General features: G+C 47.8%; 1 protein-coding gene across 1 annotated transcript; it reads left to right on the top strand.

Annotated features, from left to right (window-relative positions):
• The first annotated feature begins 18,143 nt into the window (after positions 1-18,143).
• LOC136478049 (probable galacturonosyltransferase-like 9) lies at positions 18,144-19,565 on the top strand. The gene has a single exon (XM_066476371.1). The coding sequence runs from the start codon at positions 18,277-18,279 to the stop codon at positions 19,378-19,380; it is 1,104 nt and encodes a 367-aa protein (XP_066332468.1). The 5' UTR covers positions 18,144-18,276; the 3' UTR covers positions 19,381-19,565.
• Positions 19,566-20,405: the final 840 nt, after the last annotated feature.

Here is a 20,405-nt window from a genome sequence, read left to right on the forward strand (position 1 = left end):
TTCCTCCTCCTTCTTCTTCTTCTTTCCCTTTTGGAGCAAATGCAATTAATTTGCTGGCAGTGTTTAATGAATGGTGAACCAAGATTACCCGTAACACTGTCTGTTATGACTTAGTCCATATATATTTACTATGCCACGTGAACTTTCCAGGGAGTCATCGTGATTTCCTTGTCAAGGCTGACTATTTTGTAACCCCGTGATAATGGACAATTTAGTTACCACAGCACAAACAAAGCACGTACTGGTATTTCAAATGCGCGGCTCCATTCAATTGACCCCTGGATTAGTGGATCTCTACGGAACACAAGCTGTGCAGCAAAGCAAATCCAGCAGGACTGCAGCTGGTCGTGGTGTCAATTTGCCCCCCTGCTTCAACGACATTGAAACCCACGCACGCATAGACCAGTTTACTCCACTTTTAGCAACGAAAATGGTTATAATAATCGCAGTTACGTGCTGAGCGCTCTCCATTTGCAGGTGCCGCTCTCTGCATTCCTGCGATCCAGCAGACAGCTAGCTGCGGCGGAGCAGATTGTGCACGCCCTCATCACGCATACGTACATGCGTATCTGTTCGTGCGTTCACGATCGTTTCGCATTTGGGCCGTCCAGGTTGTTAAACTTTTTTTTTTTGGGGGGTAGTTTCGTTGTCGGGTGGAAGACGCTTAAGCGCCAGCCACTTGGCAATTTGCTTTGCTGCACAACAGTAAACAGCTCGTCTCGGGGAATTTTTTTTTATTTTTAACATTTTTTTTAAACTAATTTTAAATTTAACACTGTTTTTTTTTTCAAAACTAATACTTTTGGCCGCGCTTATTGTCATGGCATGGCGAAACGCCTGTGCCGCGCCATGCATGGTGGCGCGGCAGAAGGCTGACGTGACGACGACCGGCGCTGCTGACCGGTGACATGGCAAGGTCTGCCGCGCCACAAATCTTGGCACGGCAGGACCAGATAAATATCGCGAGCGAGCCCGCCCGCCCGCACACCGCGCAGCGCCCGCCCGCCCGCCCGTCGCCAGCGCCCGCACGCGGCCGCCCACTCCCGCCGTGCAACGCCCGCGCTGGCCGCGCCACGAACGCCGGCGCATCACGGCCGCCCGCTCAAGGTACCTCCCTCTCGATTTCATGTTATTATGCTTGTTATTGATTTAGGATAGTTAGTGATTTAGGATAATTAGGTTAGTGATTTAGGATGGTTAGTGATTTAGGATAGTTAGTGATTTAGGATAGTTAGGGTTTTATGATTGTTATTGATTTAGGATGGTTAGTGATTTGGGATAGTTAGGGTTAGTGATTTAGGATAGTTAGGTTAGTGAATTTGTTTGTGATTTAGGTAGGTAGTTTTTAGGTTTGAGGTTGTGTGTTGTAGTATAGTTAAGGTTTGGTTAGATAGTTAGGGTATAGGTTATTGTTAGTTATGATTTTGGGTTTAGGGATTGATTAGGTATTTATTATTTAGTTTATAGTTAGTTATTTAGTTAGGAATTTTGGGTATAGATACTAGTTTTCAAGTGTCGTTACTTAATAGTGTGTGATACGTCGATTTGGATGACTTGATGAAGTTTCGTCAAATGCTTATTTTCTTAGTGAAGTTGTTTAATATGTCTATTAATGTTACTTTGAATATATACATGTGCTTTCATATTGTGTTCGTATTGTATAACAAGTAGTTTAAATTTTGCAATGTTACATAATATTAATTTGAATATTATTATTTTGAATACTCTAACCCTTTGTTTATCAATTTGTAACAGGATTGCCCCTCCCACGCAGCACCCGTTGTATCCCATTTTTGAATATTGTAATAGGACGACCAGCACCGAGCACACATCTTGAGTGACATCGACACACAGCTGGTCTTGCCTGCTTTGAGGCTCCACACGCACACCAGGGCGCACCAGTGGGACGAGCGTTACACGCCGTATATACGACGTGCCGGCTTTCTCGAGCTTGTCCGTGTTGTTAACTACGGTCTTTCGCCCCTTGACCCAGCACTACTTACTGTAGCTGTAGACAGGTGCGAGTGCCTTCTTTGTATGTAAACATTCTTATAATAAATTTGAGTCAACTAACAGTCGTTTTATTCTTATAATAGGTGGAGGCATGAGACCCACACGTTTCACCTACCTTGCAGCGAGATGAGCTTGACCATGCAGGATGTGAAGGCTATCTTTAGCCTTCGGTTGGGAGGATTTCTAGTGACGGGTATAGTTGACAACGATCACTGGAGGGAGCTGGTGGCTCAATTCACTGACTTTCTTCCATCGGACGACGAGGTTTTAAAGAAAAATAAGTGAGCAATTTAAGCCTATTTAATACTTGCATTGCTTTTCTGCAGCCATCGGGTCTTATTTTCTTTGGTGAATTTTAGAAAAAGTTCTAGAGATTGGTCGTCCTAGATCACAGAGCACTTTGATTACTTGGACTCACAGGCTGAGGAGGCTCAGACCGACAGGTTCGCTAGAGTGTGGCTCTGACACTTCTTTGATGCTTTCCTCTTCCCAGACGCCTCGGGCAACACCATCAACTGGATCTTCCTTAACATACTACGTCAGCCATGGGAGAACATAGCGGCGTACAACTGGGACAGCGCAGTCCTGGCATGGACGTATCGACAGCTGTGCGTTGTCTGCCATCACACCAAAGGGTATACGAACCTTGGGGGTTGCTCCTACCTACTCCAGGTTTGGTGTTGGAAACGATGGCCCGTTGGGAGGCCCCTTAATACTGGTTTATCGGTAAGTACTTCAGTTCACTATATTCTTCGAGGCAGTTACATATGATTAAATTATTAATGGCTAATTTATTATCGTGTTCAATGTAGCAATGGAACGGGCAAGATACACTCCCTACAGCTCTGTATATCTGGATGAAAGCAGAGTTAGTTAGAGGGAATGCGAGGCGCGAGTATATGGAGTACACGGATGGTCTCGACGTCCTGATACGACACCAGGTTACGCTTTCTTTACTATCATACACGTGTCTTGTTCGATGTACACTATATCACAACCCAACTTAATTATGAAATGTTCAGGTGCATTGGTGTCCTTGGAATGCTCCAGAGCTCCAGTACTATCTGAGTCCTATCACTAGGGATGAGTCAGACGAGTATCGCTGCAACGTCCCTCTTATTTTCTTCCACGTGGTCGAGATTCACTTGCCCATCAGGGTCTGCAGATAGTTTGGAAGAATGATATGCTGCCCACCACCGCTTTACTCCAACAACAAGAATTACACGGGTGCGTTATCTATTAATAACACAGCTATAATTCAGAGGTATGTGTGGTACAACTAACATCATTTTGTTGCAGGTATGACCGTAGGAAGAGGTACAAGACCAAGGATTGGCGCGTGACACACAACGCGTACATCCATTTGTGGCAGACCAGGGAACGGCAGCTGGTCCATGCGGGTCCCCCACATGACCAACACACCTTCGATGAGTACCTGCGGTGGCTTCACAGGTCTATGAGGACACATATCAAGCCCCCGTACACTGAGGAGGCGATTGACGAGGACTCGGAGGAAGATGTGATCGAAGATGTGTATGACATTGCTACTAGGGAGGACACACATCTATAGATAGCCCCGCTTCAAAGATACTTGCAGGCTTAGTTGGTTATGTTATGTCGAACTTATGTCGAACCAATAAAAATGTTATGTGGCAGCTTATCAACTTGCACACGGACTTCATTTATTTGTTTTATATTCGTTTCAATGCATCGCGGCAGCACTACCGACGAAATTAAGTAGCAACTAGTTCGGGAGCCGACAGTCCCGGTGTATCTCAACGTCGGTGGCTGGCGTCTTGACCCCGATCCTCCCGAGCTTGGTCATCGCTGCCATAAAATCTCTGAAGAAGGCACCCTCGTTAGACACGTAGTAGTCGACCGTGCTGTGCGAGGGGTCGAGGAAGCGGGGGTCCATGGTCACGTCGCTGTCGATCCTACAATATGGGGCCAAAAGGCCAAAAAAATAAGTGATTTGTTTTTAGCCCTTATAAAAAGAAAACGGATTCTGGAAATTTTTCACGCTCATGTCACGTCGAGGTACTGCAGAAAAAGAACCGCAAAATCCGATCTAATTTTTCGTAATCGATTAGTTAACGTGGTGGTTAACCATATTATGAAAGAAGGAAAAAATCATTGGCTTATCAAATTCTCTATCAAGCCGTGAAAAAAATTCAACAAAAGACAGAAACAAATCCACTATTAGTTTTACGTCAAGCAATACGTAGAGTAACTCCCAATATAGGGGTAAAAATAAGACGTAATAAAAAAGGATTGACGTGGAAAGTTTTGATTAAACCATCCAGGTACTGCCGCGCCATGCACCATGGCGCGTCAGTGCCGCGCCAAGATCAGTGACGTGGCAGACCCTGTCATGTCACCGGTCAGCAGCGCCGATCGTCGCCATGTCAGCCTCCTGCCGCGCCACCATGCAGGGCGCGTCACAGGCGTTTCGCCACACCGTGGCAATAGGCGCGACCAAAAATGTTAGTTTTGAAAAAAAAATAGTGTTAGATTTAAAATTAGTTTACAAAAAGTGTTAAAAATAAAAAAAATCTCACGGGGCTTCCTAGCTCGCTCGCTCATGTGCTAACCTAACTTGTGGCCTGTTAACAGCAAGGGGGATTAGGATTAGAAGAACTAGAATTGGGGATAGGTAGCAAGCATAGGTTTTGATTCAGATAAAGGTGTGCTAGGAATATTACAAGAGTTTACAGGTTCTTCGATGATTCCTCCCTCAGCTCATTCTCTTGATACATATACTAGCTATTCCGTATCACTCTAGTTCTTGGACTACAGAGGGTCAAAGTAGCGAGTACAAGGCTTCCTAGGATGGCACACTCCTAGGCTCGACGACCCACCTTGGGTCGAAGCTTCTTCTGCCTTGAGTCAGTGCTCTCCTAGGCTCGACGACTCGGGCGGCCCGTGATAATCATGACTTGGGTTAGCATTGGTGCTAACACTCCCTCCTCCTTGAGAAGCGACATGACCCCATGCCAGCGCCCGAGGAAACTATGCCCGTAGATGATCAGTGGCTTCCTAGGTAGCCAACGACACCGGCATATGGGACCATTTGACGAAGACTTGTTCCACCGGGTGATCACCAAACGTCCAACGGCGCTGCAAGATTTGCTCTGGCACCTGGTACATCACAAGGCACTTCAACTAGGACACATGGGAAATGGGGTGCACCAAAGCAGTTGAAGGGAGGTCCAGCTTGTAGGCCACTGCGCTAATTTTCTCCAGGATACGATACGGCCCAAAAAACTTAAATGAAAGTTTGTGATGGGCGTGGCGAGCCACTGATGCGTGGATGTAAGGTTGAAGTATGAGAAAAACCAAATCACCAACATCAAAAGAACGCTCTGACCTATGCTTGTTTGCCTATCGGCGCATATGGTCTTGAGCGCGCTAGAGATGAAGATGGACCAAGTTATGCATAAGTTCCTGCTCCTCCAGCCACTGTTGCAAGTCTAGCATCGAAGCAGCATCAGCAACATCGATTCCCAGTAGGCGGGGAGGATACCCATAGAGCACTTCAAATGGTGTATGGCCCAACGCTGAATGTGTACTAGTGTTGTACTAGAACTTTGCCACAGACAGCCAATGGTACCAACGTGTAGGACAGGCGTGAATGAAACATCGGAGAAAAGTTTTGAAGCATTGGTTGACCCTTTCAGTCTGGACGTCCATTTGAGGATGGTAAGATGAGCTCATGCATAGTTGGATGCCAGCCAATTGGAACAGCAGTTGCCACAGCCAGCTTGTGAAGATCCGGTCCTGGTCAGATATGATAGACTTTGGCAACCCGTGTAGCCTGTAAATATGGTCCATAAAGAGCCAAGCCACGAAGGCTATAGTGAAAGGGTGCTTTAATGGGACAAAATGCGCAAACTTAGTATATTTGTCGGCTACCACTAGTATAGCATTAGCGTTTCTAGACAGTGGCAGCTCTTCTATGAAATCCATAGAAATGATCTCCCAAGCAGTAGATGGCACGGGACGAGGCTGAAGCAAACTGGGGTAATAGGCCCTATCAGGCTTGGCTTGTAGACAAATGACACAATTCTGCACAAATTGTAAGAAGTCCTTGCGTATCCCTGGCCAGAAGAACAAACTACGGATTTTCTACAAGGTGGCTGGAGCACCTGAGTGACCCCTAACAGGACTGTCATGAAGAGCTGACATAATTTGTTGCTGTAAGGACGTATTTGAGCCGAGCCAAATGTGTTGTTTGTAACGTATGATCCCTTGCTACAAGGAAAAAGGAGGCCAAGCTGAGGCATCTAGTGCTAGCTGAGAAAGCAATGCTATAGCTTTTGAATCTGTTGTATACCAGTCTTGCAAGGAGGATAGCCACTGAAGTGAAGGAGCGAATATAGCCAACAACATCTTAGAGTGTTGCCATCGAGAAAGAGCATCAGCTGCTCCATTATCCACTCCACGATGATAAACCACTTTGTATAGAAGGCCCAATAGCTTGTAGAAGACCTTTTGTTGCCAAGGTGTGTGGAGGCGCTGTTCATTAAGGTGGACTAAGCTCTTCTGGTCGGTATGAATAATAAACTCACTTTGCATCAAATAGTGCCACTAAGAGTCCAATGCTAACAAGATTGCCAAGTATTCTTTTTCATAAGTTGAAAGACTCTGATTGCGTGGACTTAAAGCCTTGCTAATGAAAGCCAAGGGGTGACCATTTTGCTGCAGAACGGCACCAACTCCGTAACCTAAAGCATCTGTCTCCACATGGAAAGGAATGGAGAAATCGAGCAGTCCCAACACAAGTGTATAAGAAAGAGCCAGCTTCAAGGCTTGGAAAGCAGAAGCATGCACCAAAGTCCAAATGAAGAGGGTATCCTTCTTGAGCAGATCAGTCAGAGGTCGAGCTATAATATCGAAGTGATGGACGAACTTGCGGTAGTAACATGCCAAGCCTAGGAATCCCCAAAGAGCATGGACATTTGTTGGAACCGGCCACTTAGTAATTGCCTTCACCTTAGAGGGGTCAGGTGCAACGCTGGCCTCACTGATGATATGGCCAAGGTAAGAAATAGAATGTTGGGCAAAAGTACACTTAGACAATTTGACTTTCCACTAACCCATTGCTAACCAGGAGAAAACCGAGGTTAGATGTTGCACATGATCTTCAAATGTTTGACTGTAGACCAAGATATCGTCAAAAAAGATGATCACGAAGCGACGAAGGCCCGGTGCCAAAGTAGAGTTCATTGCGCCTTGAAAAGTTCTAGGGGCGTCTGTCAAGCCAAAGGCCATGCCATTAAATTCATACTATCCTAAGTGAGTTTGAAATGTTGTCTTGAATAATTCCTCAGGCTGCATAAGGATTTGATGGAAACCAGCATGGAGATCTAGTTTTGAAAACCAACTGGCATGAGCAAGCTCGTCCATAAGCTGGTCAAATACGGGCACAAGAAACTTAGACTTGGCTGTCAAACCATTCAGCTACTAAAAATCGACATAGAAGCGGTACGAACCATCTTTTTTCTTGACCGGCAACACCGGGTGAAAGGATCAAGATGCCCAAGAAGGGGGTGAACTGGGCTAATTCTAAATTTCTTTGCAATAATTAAGTCCTACGGTTAGCCCAATTAACCCCTTGTGCCTAGAAAGTGTTTCTATTGATCTATTGCACAAAAGTTTAGCAACCTATGTTCCAATCCTATTTTAGCATGGCAATTCTACGAATGTAAATGACAAGAATTGAATTGTTTAAAGTAAAGAGAGGAGGAATGCGGCAATGTTTTGCTGAGGCATCGAAAAGTTGTCACTCCCCACTAGTCCTTGTTGGAGCACCCGCGCAAGGGTGTAGCTCTCCCTTAATCCGTACAAGGATCAAGTGCTCTCTATGGGTTGATTCTTTGACACTCCGTCACGATAAATCACCCACAACCACTCATAACTTGAGTTGGGTCATCCACAAGCTCCACCGGATGATCACCAAACTCCCAATCACCACCAAGCCATCTAGGTGATGGCGATCACCAAGAGTAACAAGCATGAACTCTCACTTGACCACGACAAGCCTAATGAGAAGGGTGGATGCACATTTTGCTACTCTTGCTTTCACTAATAAGGGCTCTCTTTGGGATTCTCAAATCTCAATCACCTTACTAGGACCTTGCTCTTCTTGGCACTCTCAAAGGTGTTTCTCAGCTATTGGAATTAGCAAAAGTACCCCCACACACGAATGAAGGAAGTATTTATAACCATGGCTGAAAAATGAACCGTTATGTGCCTCTGTGGGGTGATCGGACGCTCCGATCATGTTGACTGGATGCTCCAGTCAGTTCTCCTCGAACTCCAGAGTTTAAGTTGTGACTGGACGTTGGACAGCGTCTAGTTAACACTGACCGGACATATTCGATCGTGATTTTTCCTCTCTAGAACCTTACTAGAGTCGACCGGACGTTGGGCCTCAGCGTTTGGTCACTTCACCTCTCAGTGTCCGGTCGCACCAGATGATTTCACCTTGATCAAATGAACTAATCAGACTCTGCGCCAGCATCTGGTCACTCTGGAGCCAGCGTCCGGTCAGTATTTAACCCTCCATTCACTTCCAACCCTCGATCATATGTGAATGAAGTTTGCTCCAATGGATCTAAGGGCTTTTTAGGAGCTACCTAGTGCTAGATTTAGCAAGTGTGCACCACACCTAACTCACTAGACTCATCTAGGTCAAGCTACCTGTCCATACCCCCCTTAATAGTACGGCCAAAGGAAAAACAAAGTCCTGAACTATCATAAGTGTCTCTTCAACTTCAGTCGACACTTAGAACTAGCCCATCCTTAACCTTGTCGTCCATTCTTTGAAAACCAAAACAATTTCCATTGTAGGGGCATGACCACCATAATAGCTCAATTGATCTCCATTACCATGAGCTAACTTAATTGCCTCTGCAAAACACATGTTAGCCATAGTAATCATGTATTATCATTAATCACCAAAACGCAACTAGGGGCCTAGATGCTTTCATCAGGGATGAAAAGGAACTTGTGCTCGGTTGGATGATTCCCTGGTCTAGCATCTCCTTCACTTGCTTTTCAATTTCGTCTTTCAAGTTTGACGGGTACCGGTAGGGCCATAGAAATACTGGTTGGGCTCCTGGCAGTAATGGAATTGTGTGATTGCAACTCCCAGACAGCAGCAATGAAGTTGGTGGCTCGAATAATGTTGTAAAAGAATACACCAAATGCTAAATGTGAGGGTAGAGTGGAACCGGTGAAAGGGTCGAGATGGCGACTAGAGGGGGGGGTGAATAGTCTTTTCTAAAACTTAATCGCGTCGGCTAACCGATACAAATGCGGAATTAAAACTTAATAGCCAAGACTATACCCCACTATATATGTTCACTAGCACCTTGCAAAGATAACAATTATGCAACAAAGGTGCTGGGCTAGCTAGAGCTCTCCTAAACAATTCTAGGAGCAAGGTCACACAAACCTATGCCACTAATACTTTAAGCAACAAGGAAGCTCCTACACATGCTAGTAAGCAAAAGCACAAAGCTAACTAAGCTCACTAGCAATGCTCAATAACAAGGCAACCAATGCCTAATTAGAGAGCGCAAATACTTAGCTACACAAACTAAGCAATGTGACTAACAAGGTTACTAAAACCAAATTAGCCACGCAAGGGAGCTACTTCTATGCTACACAAGCAAGAAGGTAATTAGCAAGCTACGCAAGCTATCTAATTACAAGAGCAACTACACAAGCTTAATATGTATAAAAGTAATTGCAAGCTTGTGTAATGGGGATGCAAACCAACGGGAAGAACAAGGTTGACACGATGATTTTTCTCCCGAGGTTCACGTGTTTGCCAACACGCTAGTCCCCGTTGTGTCGACCGCTCACTTGGTGGTTCGGCGGCTAATTAGCATCACCCGCTAAGCCCGCACGTCGGGTGCCGCAAGAACCTACCCCTTGAGTGAGGGTAGCTCAATGACACGCTTTACTAGAGTTGCTCTTCGCGGCTCCCGCGGGGCGAGCACAATGCCCCTCACAAGCACTTCTCCGGAGCGCCGCACAAGCTTCTTGCGCGCTTCGACGGAGACCACCACCAAGCCGTCTAGGAGGTGGCAACCTCCAAGAGTAACAAGCACCACCGGCTTGCAACTCGATCACCTAGTGCCACTCGATGCAACCTCACGATGCAATCGCACTAGAATCGCTCACTCACATAATCGAATGATCACTATCAAGTATATGTGTGATGGAGGGCTCCCAAGCACTCACAAGCATGGACACTAAGTCCCTTGAGGTGCTCCTCTGCAGCCATGGCCGAGGGCCACTTCTATTTATAGCCCCAAGGGCTAAACTAGCCGTTACCCCTTCACTGGGCAACGGTCGGGCCGACCGGACGCTCCGGTCGTGTTGACCGGACGCTAGACCTCAGCGTCCGGTCGCTCGCAGACGACCACGTGTCCCGGTTCCAACGGTCACTTGACCTGACCGGACGCAGCAGCACTCAACTGACCGGACGCTGGACCCTCAGCGTCCGGTCGTTTCCAGTAAGCTCCCGAGCATGACCGGACGCGTCCGGTCGAATGCGATCGGACGCAGCCAGCGTCCGGTCACACTCCAGTTACTGCGTCACCGTACGTCAGCCTGATCGGACGCAGCCTTCCAGCGTTCGGTGCATTTAGATCCAGCGTCCGGTCAGTTGACCGACGCTGGCATCTTCGCGACCAACTCGATTTCACTTCTAACTTCTTCACCCTTGCACCAATGTGCTAACCACCAAGAACTTGCATCCGGCGCAATAGAAAATAGGCATTCCATTTTCCCAAAAGCGCCGAATCCTGCCTCGCAAGCTCGGCGGGAGGGAGAGAGGGACCCAAACCCATCTCAACCCTGCAAACACCACCTCCTTTGTAAATGTGCCAACACCACCAAGTGTACACCACCATGTGTATGTGTGTTAGCATTTTCACAATCATTTCCCAAAGGATGTTAGCCACTCAACTTGCCACGCCACTCGATCCTAGCGACAATGCAAAGTTAGATCACTCGAGTGGCACTAGATGACCGATATGCAAACAAGTTTGCCCCTCTTGATAGTACGGCCATCTATCCTAAACCCGGTCATAAACTTCTCTACACACCTATGACCGGTGAAATGAAATGCCCTAGGTTATACCTTTGCCTTACGCATTCCATTCCATCTCCTTCAACGTCGATGCAACACATGCACCAACACGATCAACAATGATATGATCCACTTCATATCATCACATGATCATATTGGTTCATCGATCTTGACTCTACTTGCTCTTCACCGTTGCCATCGTCCATCGGCGCCAAGTCTTGCTCAAGCTTCACCGCCACGCGGTCCATCACTCCAAAGCCTTCGACTTGCCCTTCACGCTTGCAACCGGTCCATCAAGCCAAGTCTTGTCTTGATCTTCTCCACCTTGATCACATGACCCAATGTCATGTCTCATGTGCATTTAAGCTCCTTCATCATCACATGTGTGAGCTTTGCATCATCTCCAAGCCATTTTCACCTTCATGGCATATGTTGCTCACACACATGTACCTGTGGACTAATCACCTGTGTATCTCACATAAACACAATTAGTCCACCTAGGTTGTCACTCAATTACCAAAACCAACAAGGACCTTTCAACCGGTGACTGCATAGGTTGATCCTTGTCCATGATAGCAAACAACTACAAACATAGAGAACTGGGCTGTATAGAATGAAGGCCCTACAGGACTGACCAATCACCTTGGTATGGAATAGCTATCCATTTTTGCTCCTAGTGAACTTGCATTGGACTGAAAGCCTAAAGCCAATCCATGCCCACAATAGCATCAAAGGCAAAGAGTTCAAGGATTCTGAAATCCAAGGAAAACTGACAGTTGTCCATCGACCACGGAACAGACTACAATGTGCTAGGACTATGCAAGAACCTACCTCCAACAACTTGAACTTGAGCATTCTGAGGAAGAGCGCTAAACTGAGGCAACCGAGCAGCTATAGACTGACTGACAAAAGATGTGGAACTGCCAGAGTCAACCAACAACACAACAGGAATACCCCCAATGGACCACCAAAAGCGTATTGTACATGAAGCAAGAGTACCACCTGATGTAGCCTTAGACAGAGCCAAACACAGCTACTCATCTGGACCGGTGGAAGTATCAGCAGTAGCCTAAGCAGACTAATCATCTTCATCAAGAAGGGACTTCTAAAGAATTTCAATGGCATTCAATACCTCAGGGAAACACTTGTGGTCTTTAGACCATTTCATACCACATTTGAAACACAAGCCCAATGCCCTCATGTACGTCTTGATAGCAGCCATCTTGGAATCAACAGTTGGTAGTGTAGCTTGCGTAGGTTGGAGATGATTGTTCGGGCGAGGTGTTGGCGGTAGTGGCAATGGTAATGCTCTACGTGGAATGGCGACAGACTTTGACGATGAAGATCAATCACCAGTACGGAAATTCCATGGGACCGATGCTGTGCTCGCTTCCTCCTACAACATGGCAATGGTACAAGCAGTATCCAAGTCTTTGGGACAAAGAACTAGCATGATTGCCTTAATGTCGGCACGAAGGCTATCAATGAAATGCATCGTATAAGACATGGGATCAGTGGATTGAGAGTAAGCCTTCAGCTGATCGACAAGCTCGGTGAATTGCTTGACATAGTCAGGCATAGAGGTAGTTTGTTTGGCTTGAAAAAGCTAGCGAATGAGAAGTTCCTTTTGATCACGGTCGAAATGATCATGAAGGAGGTGACAAAAGGCTTGCCAATTGGAGAAATCAAGCTCTGGTTCGATGGATTGAAACCAACGAGTTGTTGTGCTATCAAGATGTTGTTTGGCCATTCGAATCCAGAGCGAAGGGTGAACACTGTACATCTCCAAATAGTCAGTATAGAGGGAGTGCCAGTGACGAGGATTGTCACCGCTGAAATGAGGGAACGATAGCTTGGGAAGACGACTGGTGGCGTGTGGTGCGGTGGGGTTAGCGGCAATAGCAAGGTCATGGTGGATGGGAGGGGGATGGGTGGAGGTCTGGGAGGTGGCATCAGTGAAGGCCTAGGAGGTGGCATCGATGGAGGCAGGTGTATGTGTGGTGGCATGTAGGGATTAGGATGTGGTGGCGGTGGTGGAGGAGGAAACACGAAACCAGGTGGATCAACCAGAGGAGGAGTGGTGAAAGGCTTACCCATGGCCAGGACATGCGTCCAGGTCGTGATGACCCGGATCCTATATTTCGTGTAGTTGTTTCGACGCTAGGTCCCTTGGGCGATTTGATGTCGGAGCCGGAAGCAACATTCATGCCCTACTGGAGTTGGATGGCGGAGAAGATCGGCGCTGTGAGGCATATTGTCGAACACCACCTGGTCGCACTTGGAGTTTATCTTCTCGACACGTAGCCGGACATCATCCAGAACACCCTCCATGTTTGGGCGCCACTGAAAGGTTCTAATGGCTAGAGGGGGGGTGAATAGCCTATTAAAAATTTCTACAACAACACTTAGCAAACCGGTTAGATAATTATGAGGTGAAGCAAGTGTTGCGCTAGCCTACTAAAATTGCAAGCCACCTACCACAATTCTAGTTTATATAGTTTCTATCCACTCAATATTTATGTCACTACACTAAGTTAGTACGCTCTCAAAAGCTAAGTAAAGAGCCACACTAACCAAACTAACAAGCTCTCATAACTAGCTATACTAAAGAGCTTGACAACTAGTTTGCGGTAATGCAAAGAAAGTGAGCAAGATGGTTATACCACCGAGTCAAGGAGTGAACCAATCAATCATAAGAATGAATACCAATGAAGACCAATCACCTCGGAATCAAATGATGAACACAATGATTTTTTACTGAGGTTCACTTGCTTGCTAGCAAGCTAGTCCTCGTTATGATGATTCACTCACTTGGAGGTTCACACGCTAATTGGCATCACACGCCAAACCCTCAATAAGGTGCCGCACAACCAACATAAGATGAGGATCACATAAGCCACGAGCAATCTACTAGAGTACCTTTTGGCTCTCCACCGAGAAAAGGTCAAGAACCCCTCATAATCACCAAAATCAGAGCTGAAGGCAATCACCAACCTTCACTCGATGATCCTCGCTGCTCCAAGCAATCTAGGTGGCAGCAACCACCAAGAGTAACAAGCGAATCCCGTAGCGAAACACGAACACCAAGTGCCTCTAGATGCAAACACTCAAGCAATGCACTTGGATTCACTCCCAATCTCACAAAGATGTTGAATCTATGATGGAGATGAGTGGGAGGGCTTTGGCTAAGCTCACAAGGTTGCTATGTCAATGCAAATGGCCAAGAGAGTGACCTGGAGCCGGCCATGAGGCTTAAATAGAAGGCCTTACGAAATAGAGCCGTTGTACCCCTTCACTAGGCACAACACGGGGTGACCGAACACAGGACTCTAGCGTCCGGTCGTGCGATGCACGCGATGTGTCCCCTCTCTTCAAATACTGAGCGCCCAATCCCAACGATCAAGTGATGACCGGACGTGCTGCTGCGAAGTGACCGAACGCTGGACCTCAGTATCTGGTCGTTTCAAGTAAGCATCCAGAGGCGAAAAATCATGACCAGATGCGTTCGGTCATGCTCGACCGGACTCACCCAACGTCCGATCACTCGACGTCTCCTCTGTGCGCTGCCACGTCAGCAGGACCGGACGCAACCCTCCAGCATCTGGTCAGAGACCGACGCCAGCATCTTTGCATCTTCTACTGACTGGACGTGCCGGTCCACCCGAGTGTAGCATCCGGTCACTTATCGTGACCTCCGTCTTTTCTGTATAGGGCACCGGTGGCACCGTTGGACTGTCCGCACTCTACGGATAGACACTCCGCCGGTGAAGTTCCTAACCCTTGCTCAAATGTGCCAACCTCCTAGTGTATCACCTTGTGCACATGTGTTAGCATATTTTCACAAACATTTTCAAGGGTGTTAGCACCCCACTAGATCCTAAATGCATATGCAATGAGTTAGAGCATCTAGTGGCACTTTGATAACCGCATTCCGATACGAGTTTCACCCCTCTTAATAATATGGCTATCGATCCTAAATGTGATCACACTCACTAAGTGTCTTGATCACCAAAACAAAATGGCTCCTACCATTTATACCTTTGCCTTGAGCCTTTTGTTTTTCTCTTTCTTATTTTCAAGTCCAAGCACTTGACCATCACCATGGCATCACCATCATCATGTTATGATCTTCATTTGCTTCAACACTTGGAATATGCTACCTATCTCACGATCACTTGATAAACTAGGTTAGCACTTAGGGTTTTATCAATTCACCAAAACCAAACTAGAGTTTTCAGCCACGCCACAAGGTCCGCCATCGCCTTCTCGAGTGCCACCACCCGCTCATCGCTATCATTGATCATGTGGGCGACGTGGAGGGCTTCGAGCTCGGTGAAGCGATTGGAGAACTCGGTGTCGCGGTCGATATAGCTGGCTTCGAGGGTAGTGAGTCGCTGCTCCAACACGACGGCGGTGGAGGCTACCACCGATGTTGTAACACCTCTGGTGTTACGAGCTCGCTAAGCACCGAGATTATGGCCTGAGAGATAGATCTAATAATATAGTGAGTTCATTTACTTAGCGTAAAGAGGTGGTGATGAAAACTCCTAACAAAAAGAATAGAATGAGTTTTGTTAATTATTGACATGAATACAATTTCTATGAATAACGACCAGTTATAACTGGAGTATAGTGTGGAAATAAAGATTTGAGGGCAAGTTACGTAGCTGGGCATGCAATTTTAAATCTTGGAGAATAATAATGTCAGCTAGTATTTTAGGGAAGCTCAAAAATCAAATTGAAATTAAATCCACTCTTCATGGTTAAGTCGGCAAACAAATTATTTATGTTTAAAGTGCTATCTTTGGTGAATTATATAGTGGAACATACTTAAATAGTGCTTTAATATTTTGTTCCTACGAGTTAGTATGAAATATGGACTGGGTCATGGTATGTTAGTTAATTGAAATTAACAAGGTTTAGACCCTTTGAAAATTACGGCTAAAGCGTTAAAAGTTGTAGATAAAACTGAACCCTTAACTTTTCTAAATCAGAAATGATAGACAATGTCGTTTTTGGCACTTAAATTCCAACAAAATTGGAGTCCAAGTTTGGACAAGACCTGGACCCCTTGACAGGAGAGTGGTGGGTTGGTCCTGCTTGTGCCTGAGATACAAGCGGGGCGTGTGTTTCGGGGTACCCAGCTAGGAGCCTGGGATACATTGGTTCGCAAATCACCGTGTGATACGGTATGACTTAGCTACGATCTAGCACCGTAGTAAGAACTGGAATATGAAAGATGGTAAAATAGTTCTGATTGCTTATCACCTGCTTGAAAGTAGCACAAACGCTTACATAGAATGGTTAGTAATGGACAAAAGATGACTGCTAATAAAATTTAATATAAGGACACACATTTAGTAATGCTTCCGTAGATGCAATAATCCACAAGCCAGATAGCCTTGCATATTCTTGGAGTCTTTTTTTTTCTCCTAACGAGTAAGTCTTACAGAGTACAATTGAGTACTCAGGGTTTATTCTACCCTGTTGCAGGTGACAAGAACATGTGGAGCTAACACTTGTGTGTGAAAACGTCCTGGTGGGCTCAGCGAGGATTTTATTAACGTTGCGGACATAGAGTTTATTTGAAACTTCCACCCAAAATGTTTTACAATGGAAAACCTTATAACTTGTTATGATGTATATAACGAATCATCATGTTAATGTTTAACTTGTCATTAAATAATTTTATTTCTGCTGAAACTCTGATAACATAGTTATATTCCACTGATATAAGCAATAAATATTATACTCTGATGTTGCATGGAAAGTGATGTAAGAAATGGATAAAATGTTGTAAGCTTTATTCTCCTATTTATGATCCTGTTGGAAAATATGGATTTCCGGGTTCTCCCATAGGGTGTGCTCGTCAGAACTGTTTAAATTAGCTCACTCTTGAGGTGTTTAGTGTCTAATGGAAGACAAGCACCTCTGAAAGTGAGTTATTTTAGGCGGTTCTGCCATAGATGTGGCCGTCGCCTGATGGGCCGCCAGCAGGTCAAAGCGTTCGTCGACTACCGCGGCACGAGTTGCCGAGGCGCTGTCCCGGCAGGCAAATCGACGGTCGAGGTCGTCAAATCGGCTGTTCATGGTGTCGAGGATGAGCATGCGAGCAGGGTTCATGGCACCACGACGGCGTTGAAGACGGGTAAAGTGATGGTGAGGAAGATGGGGTTCCAGGATCGAAGGAATCCGATACAAATTGTTAACAGCAAGCGGGGATTGGGATCAGAAGAACTAGAATTGGGGACCGGTAGCAAGCATATGCTTGGAATATTACAAGAGTTTACAGGTTCTTCGATGATTCCTCCCTCACTTCTCTCTCTCCTGATTCATATACTAGCTATTCCCTGTCACTCTAGTTGTTGGACCACAGAGGGCCGAAGTAGCGAGTACGGGGCTTCCTGGGACGGCGCACTCCTGGGCTCGACGTCCCGCCTTGGGCCGAAGCTTCTTCTGCCTCGAGTCGGCGCTCTCCTGGGCTTGACGACTCGGCAGACCATGATGACCGTGGCCGGTTAGAATTGGTGCTAACAGGCCGTTACCAACAGCAGCATTACTAGTAGTAGAATAATAAAGCATGAGACGACGACGACGACGACGACGAGAGAACACTGGAAAGACGTCGAAGAGGACAGAGGTGAGTTGCATACGTACGCGGTGTACGAGTACGCGTAGCCGTACGTACACAGCTGGCGGCCTGCTGCTAATCCTGCCCGAATTAGCCCTAATTAAACAGCCCAGCTCGTTAAGCACGCCGTAATTAACCCGGCTCCGACCCCGCGGCCCCACCCAACCGATCCCTCAATTGCAATTGCAATTGCAGACGGAAAATGCCGAAGCCAACGAAGCGCACGTGCGACCCCACCTTCCACGCGTGCTTTATTGGTAACGCCACATATAAATGTCCCCGATAAAACGACCCCGCCGATCGACCCAGCCCAGGCTGCCATTGAGGGATCCAGCGAGCGGAGCGGTCGCGGACGCCACCCGCGCGCGCGCACCTACGCGCAGGCGCATACACCAACGACGCCTACCACTTCCCGGGAGGGAACCACACAACCGGACCCGACCCGACGCCCCCGAGGCGAGGGCGAGGGCGAGCGGTGAGCCGGCCGGGGCGGGGACCAACGGGGATCCCCTCGGCGGCGGCGGCCATGGGCGCGGCCTCCCCGGCGATGTGGGCCGGGCTGGTGCTGGTGGCGTTATTGGCCGCATCGGGGCCGGCGTCGTCGGCGGCGGGGCTGCCGAGGTTCGCCGAGGCGCCCGAGTACAGGAACGGGGAAGGGTGCCCGGCCCCGGTGGCGGGCGCGGGGGTCTGCGACCCGGGCCTGGTGCACATCGCCATGACGCTCGACGCGCACTACCTCAGGGGCTCCATGGCGGCCATCTACTCGCTGCTCAAGCACGCCTCCTGCCCGGAGTCGCTCTTCTTCCACTTCCTCGCCGCGGAGGGCGGCGGCGCGCCGCCCGTCGCCGACCTCCGGGCCGCCGTGGCCGCCTCCTTCCCGTCCCTGCGCTTCGAGATCTACCCGTTCCGCGCCGACGCGGTCGCTGGGCTCATCTCCGCGTCCGTGCGCGCTGCGCTCGAGGCGCCGCTCAACTACGCGCGGAACCACCTTGCCGACCTGCTCCCGCGCTGCGTGCTGCGCGCGATATACCTCGACTCCGACGTGCTCGCCGTCGACGACGTGCGGAGGCTCTGGGAGACGCGCCTGCCCGCCGCAGCGGTCGTCGCCGCGCCCGAGTACTGCCACGCCAACTTCTCCCGCTACTTCACCGAGGCCTTCTGGAACGACCCCGTCCTCGGCGCCAGAGTCTTTGCCGGCCGCCGCCGCGCTCCCTGCTACTTCAACACCGGCGTCATGGTCATCGACCTCCGGAGATGGCGCGTCGGCAACTACCGCCAACGCATCGAGCGCTGGATGGAGATGCAGAAGGAGAAAAGAATCTACGAGCTTGGCTCCTTGCCCCCCTTCTTGCTCGTCTTCGCCGGCGAGATAGAGGCCGTCGACCACCGGTGGAACCAGCACGGCTTGGGCGGCGACAACGTCTTCGGTAGCTGCCGCCCTCTCCATAACGGGCCCGTCAGCCTCATGCACTGGTCCGGGAAGGGCAAGCCATGGGACCGTCTCGACGCCGGCAAGCCTTGCCCGCTCGACCACACCTGGAGGTCGTACGACCTCTACATTGGCGAGAATGATTCATCATCAGCATCAGGGCCGTCCCGGTCAGCCTTGTCATCATCGGCGGCATGGTAGAAGTTCAGATATACACAATAATTCTTTGATTTGGGGATGCCGTGGTTCTTGGCCGGTAATGGAATTGCCTTGCAATGCATTGCCACAGCTGCTGCTGCTGCTGCAAGCCAGCTGCCGCCTTCGGCTGTACAGGGGAGGGGCGGTATACAGATTGCAGCGGCAGCAAGGGGATGAAGACAGTGAATAGGGGGGGGGGGGGGGGGGGGGGGCAAATTCTTGTTCATTTTGCACTATGATTCAGATTGATTCGTTAGGCTCTGGTTTGGAGGTTGTGACTATCATGGGTTGGAAGGAATTACTTGATTGGTGGTGTACAATTCTTGGATAGGATAAAGGTTTCAGTTTTTTGGTCTACTAGTTCAGAATTGTTTCATTTACATGTCTATTCAGTACACTCGTATAATATGGATTAATTAAATTGATTTGAAACAATTCGAGTGCATACTGGTCTTGTGCCTTTGCTGAAATCCTGTTCTATATGTGTCTTCCATCATCCAGACTGGCCTGATGTCCTGCAAATTGCTCTCTTCGTTGCCATGTTTATCTATGTTGGGAATCTACACAATGGTTTGCTCTTCTGGTTTTGCTTATTATGCTCAGCAAGAATGGCCTAATTCATTTATCTCCTTGTGATCCTTACTCCATCCAGAATGGCATAACATGTTGTAGTTCTGGCATTGTTAGTACTGTCTGTCTGTTGTTATTAGTTCTACACCCTTTGGTTCTTCAACCCCTCACAAGCTTCAGCTAATGTTTGATTCCTATGTTCACCTTTTTTTTTTTGCGACTTATTCCTATGTTCACCTGTTGTTGAACTTGAAACGCTGTTTCCTGTGTTCTGGAAGTTCATATTGCTTCCAAGATGGTGATGACTTGTTTGATTTGACTCGTGAGCTGTGGCCAATGGTGTTTCGTCAGTGTTACACATCTGAAGAGAGCATTAGACTACGCGAGGATCTTTACAGATGGGTGTGCACCAAGAGAGCTACAAAAAAAAAGGAAAATAGCAATAATATTGAAGTTAG

Source organism: Miscanthus floridulus, chromosome 8 (assembly GCF_019320115.1).
Source record: "Miscanthus floridulus cultivar M001 chromosome 8, ASM1932011v1, whole genome shotgun sequence".
Classification (NCBI taxonomy): domain Eukaryota; kingdom Viridiplantae; phylum Streptophyta; class Magnoliopsida; order Poales; family Poaceae; genus Miscanthus; species Miscanthus floridulus.

Bases quoted from the DNA above. Each gene is read 5' to 3' on its own strand.
- LOC136478049 (XM_066476371.1), top strand. From the start codon at position 18,277: ATGGGCGCGGCCTCCCCGGCGATGTGGGCCGGGCTGGTGCTGGTGGCG.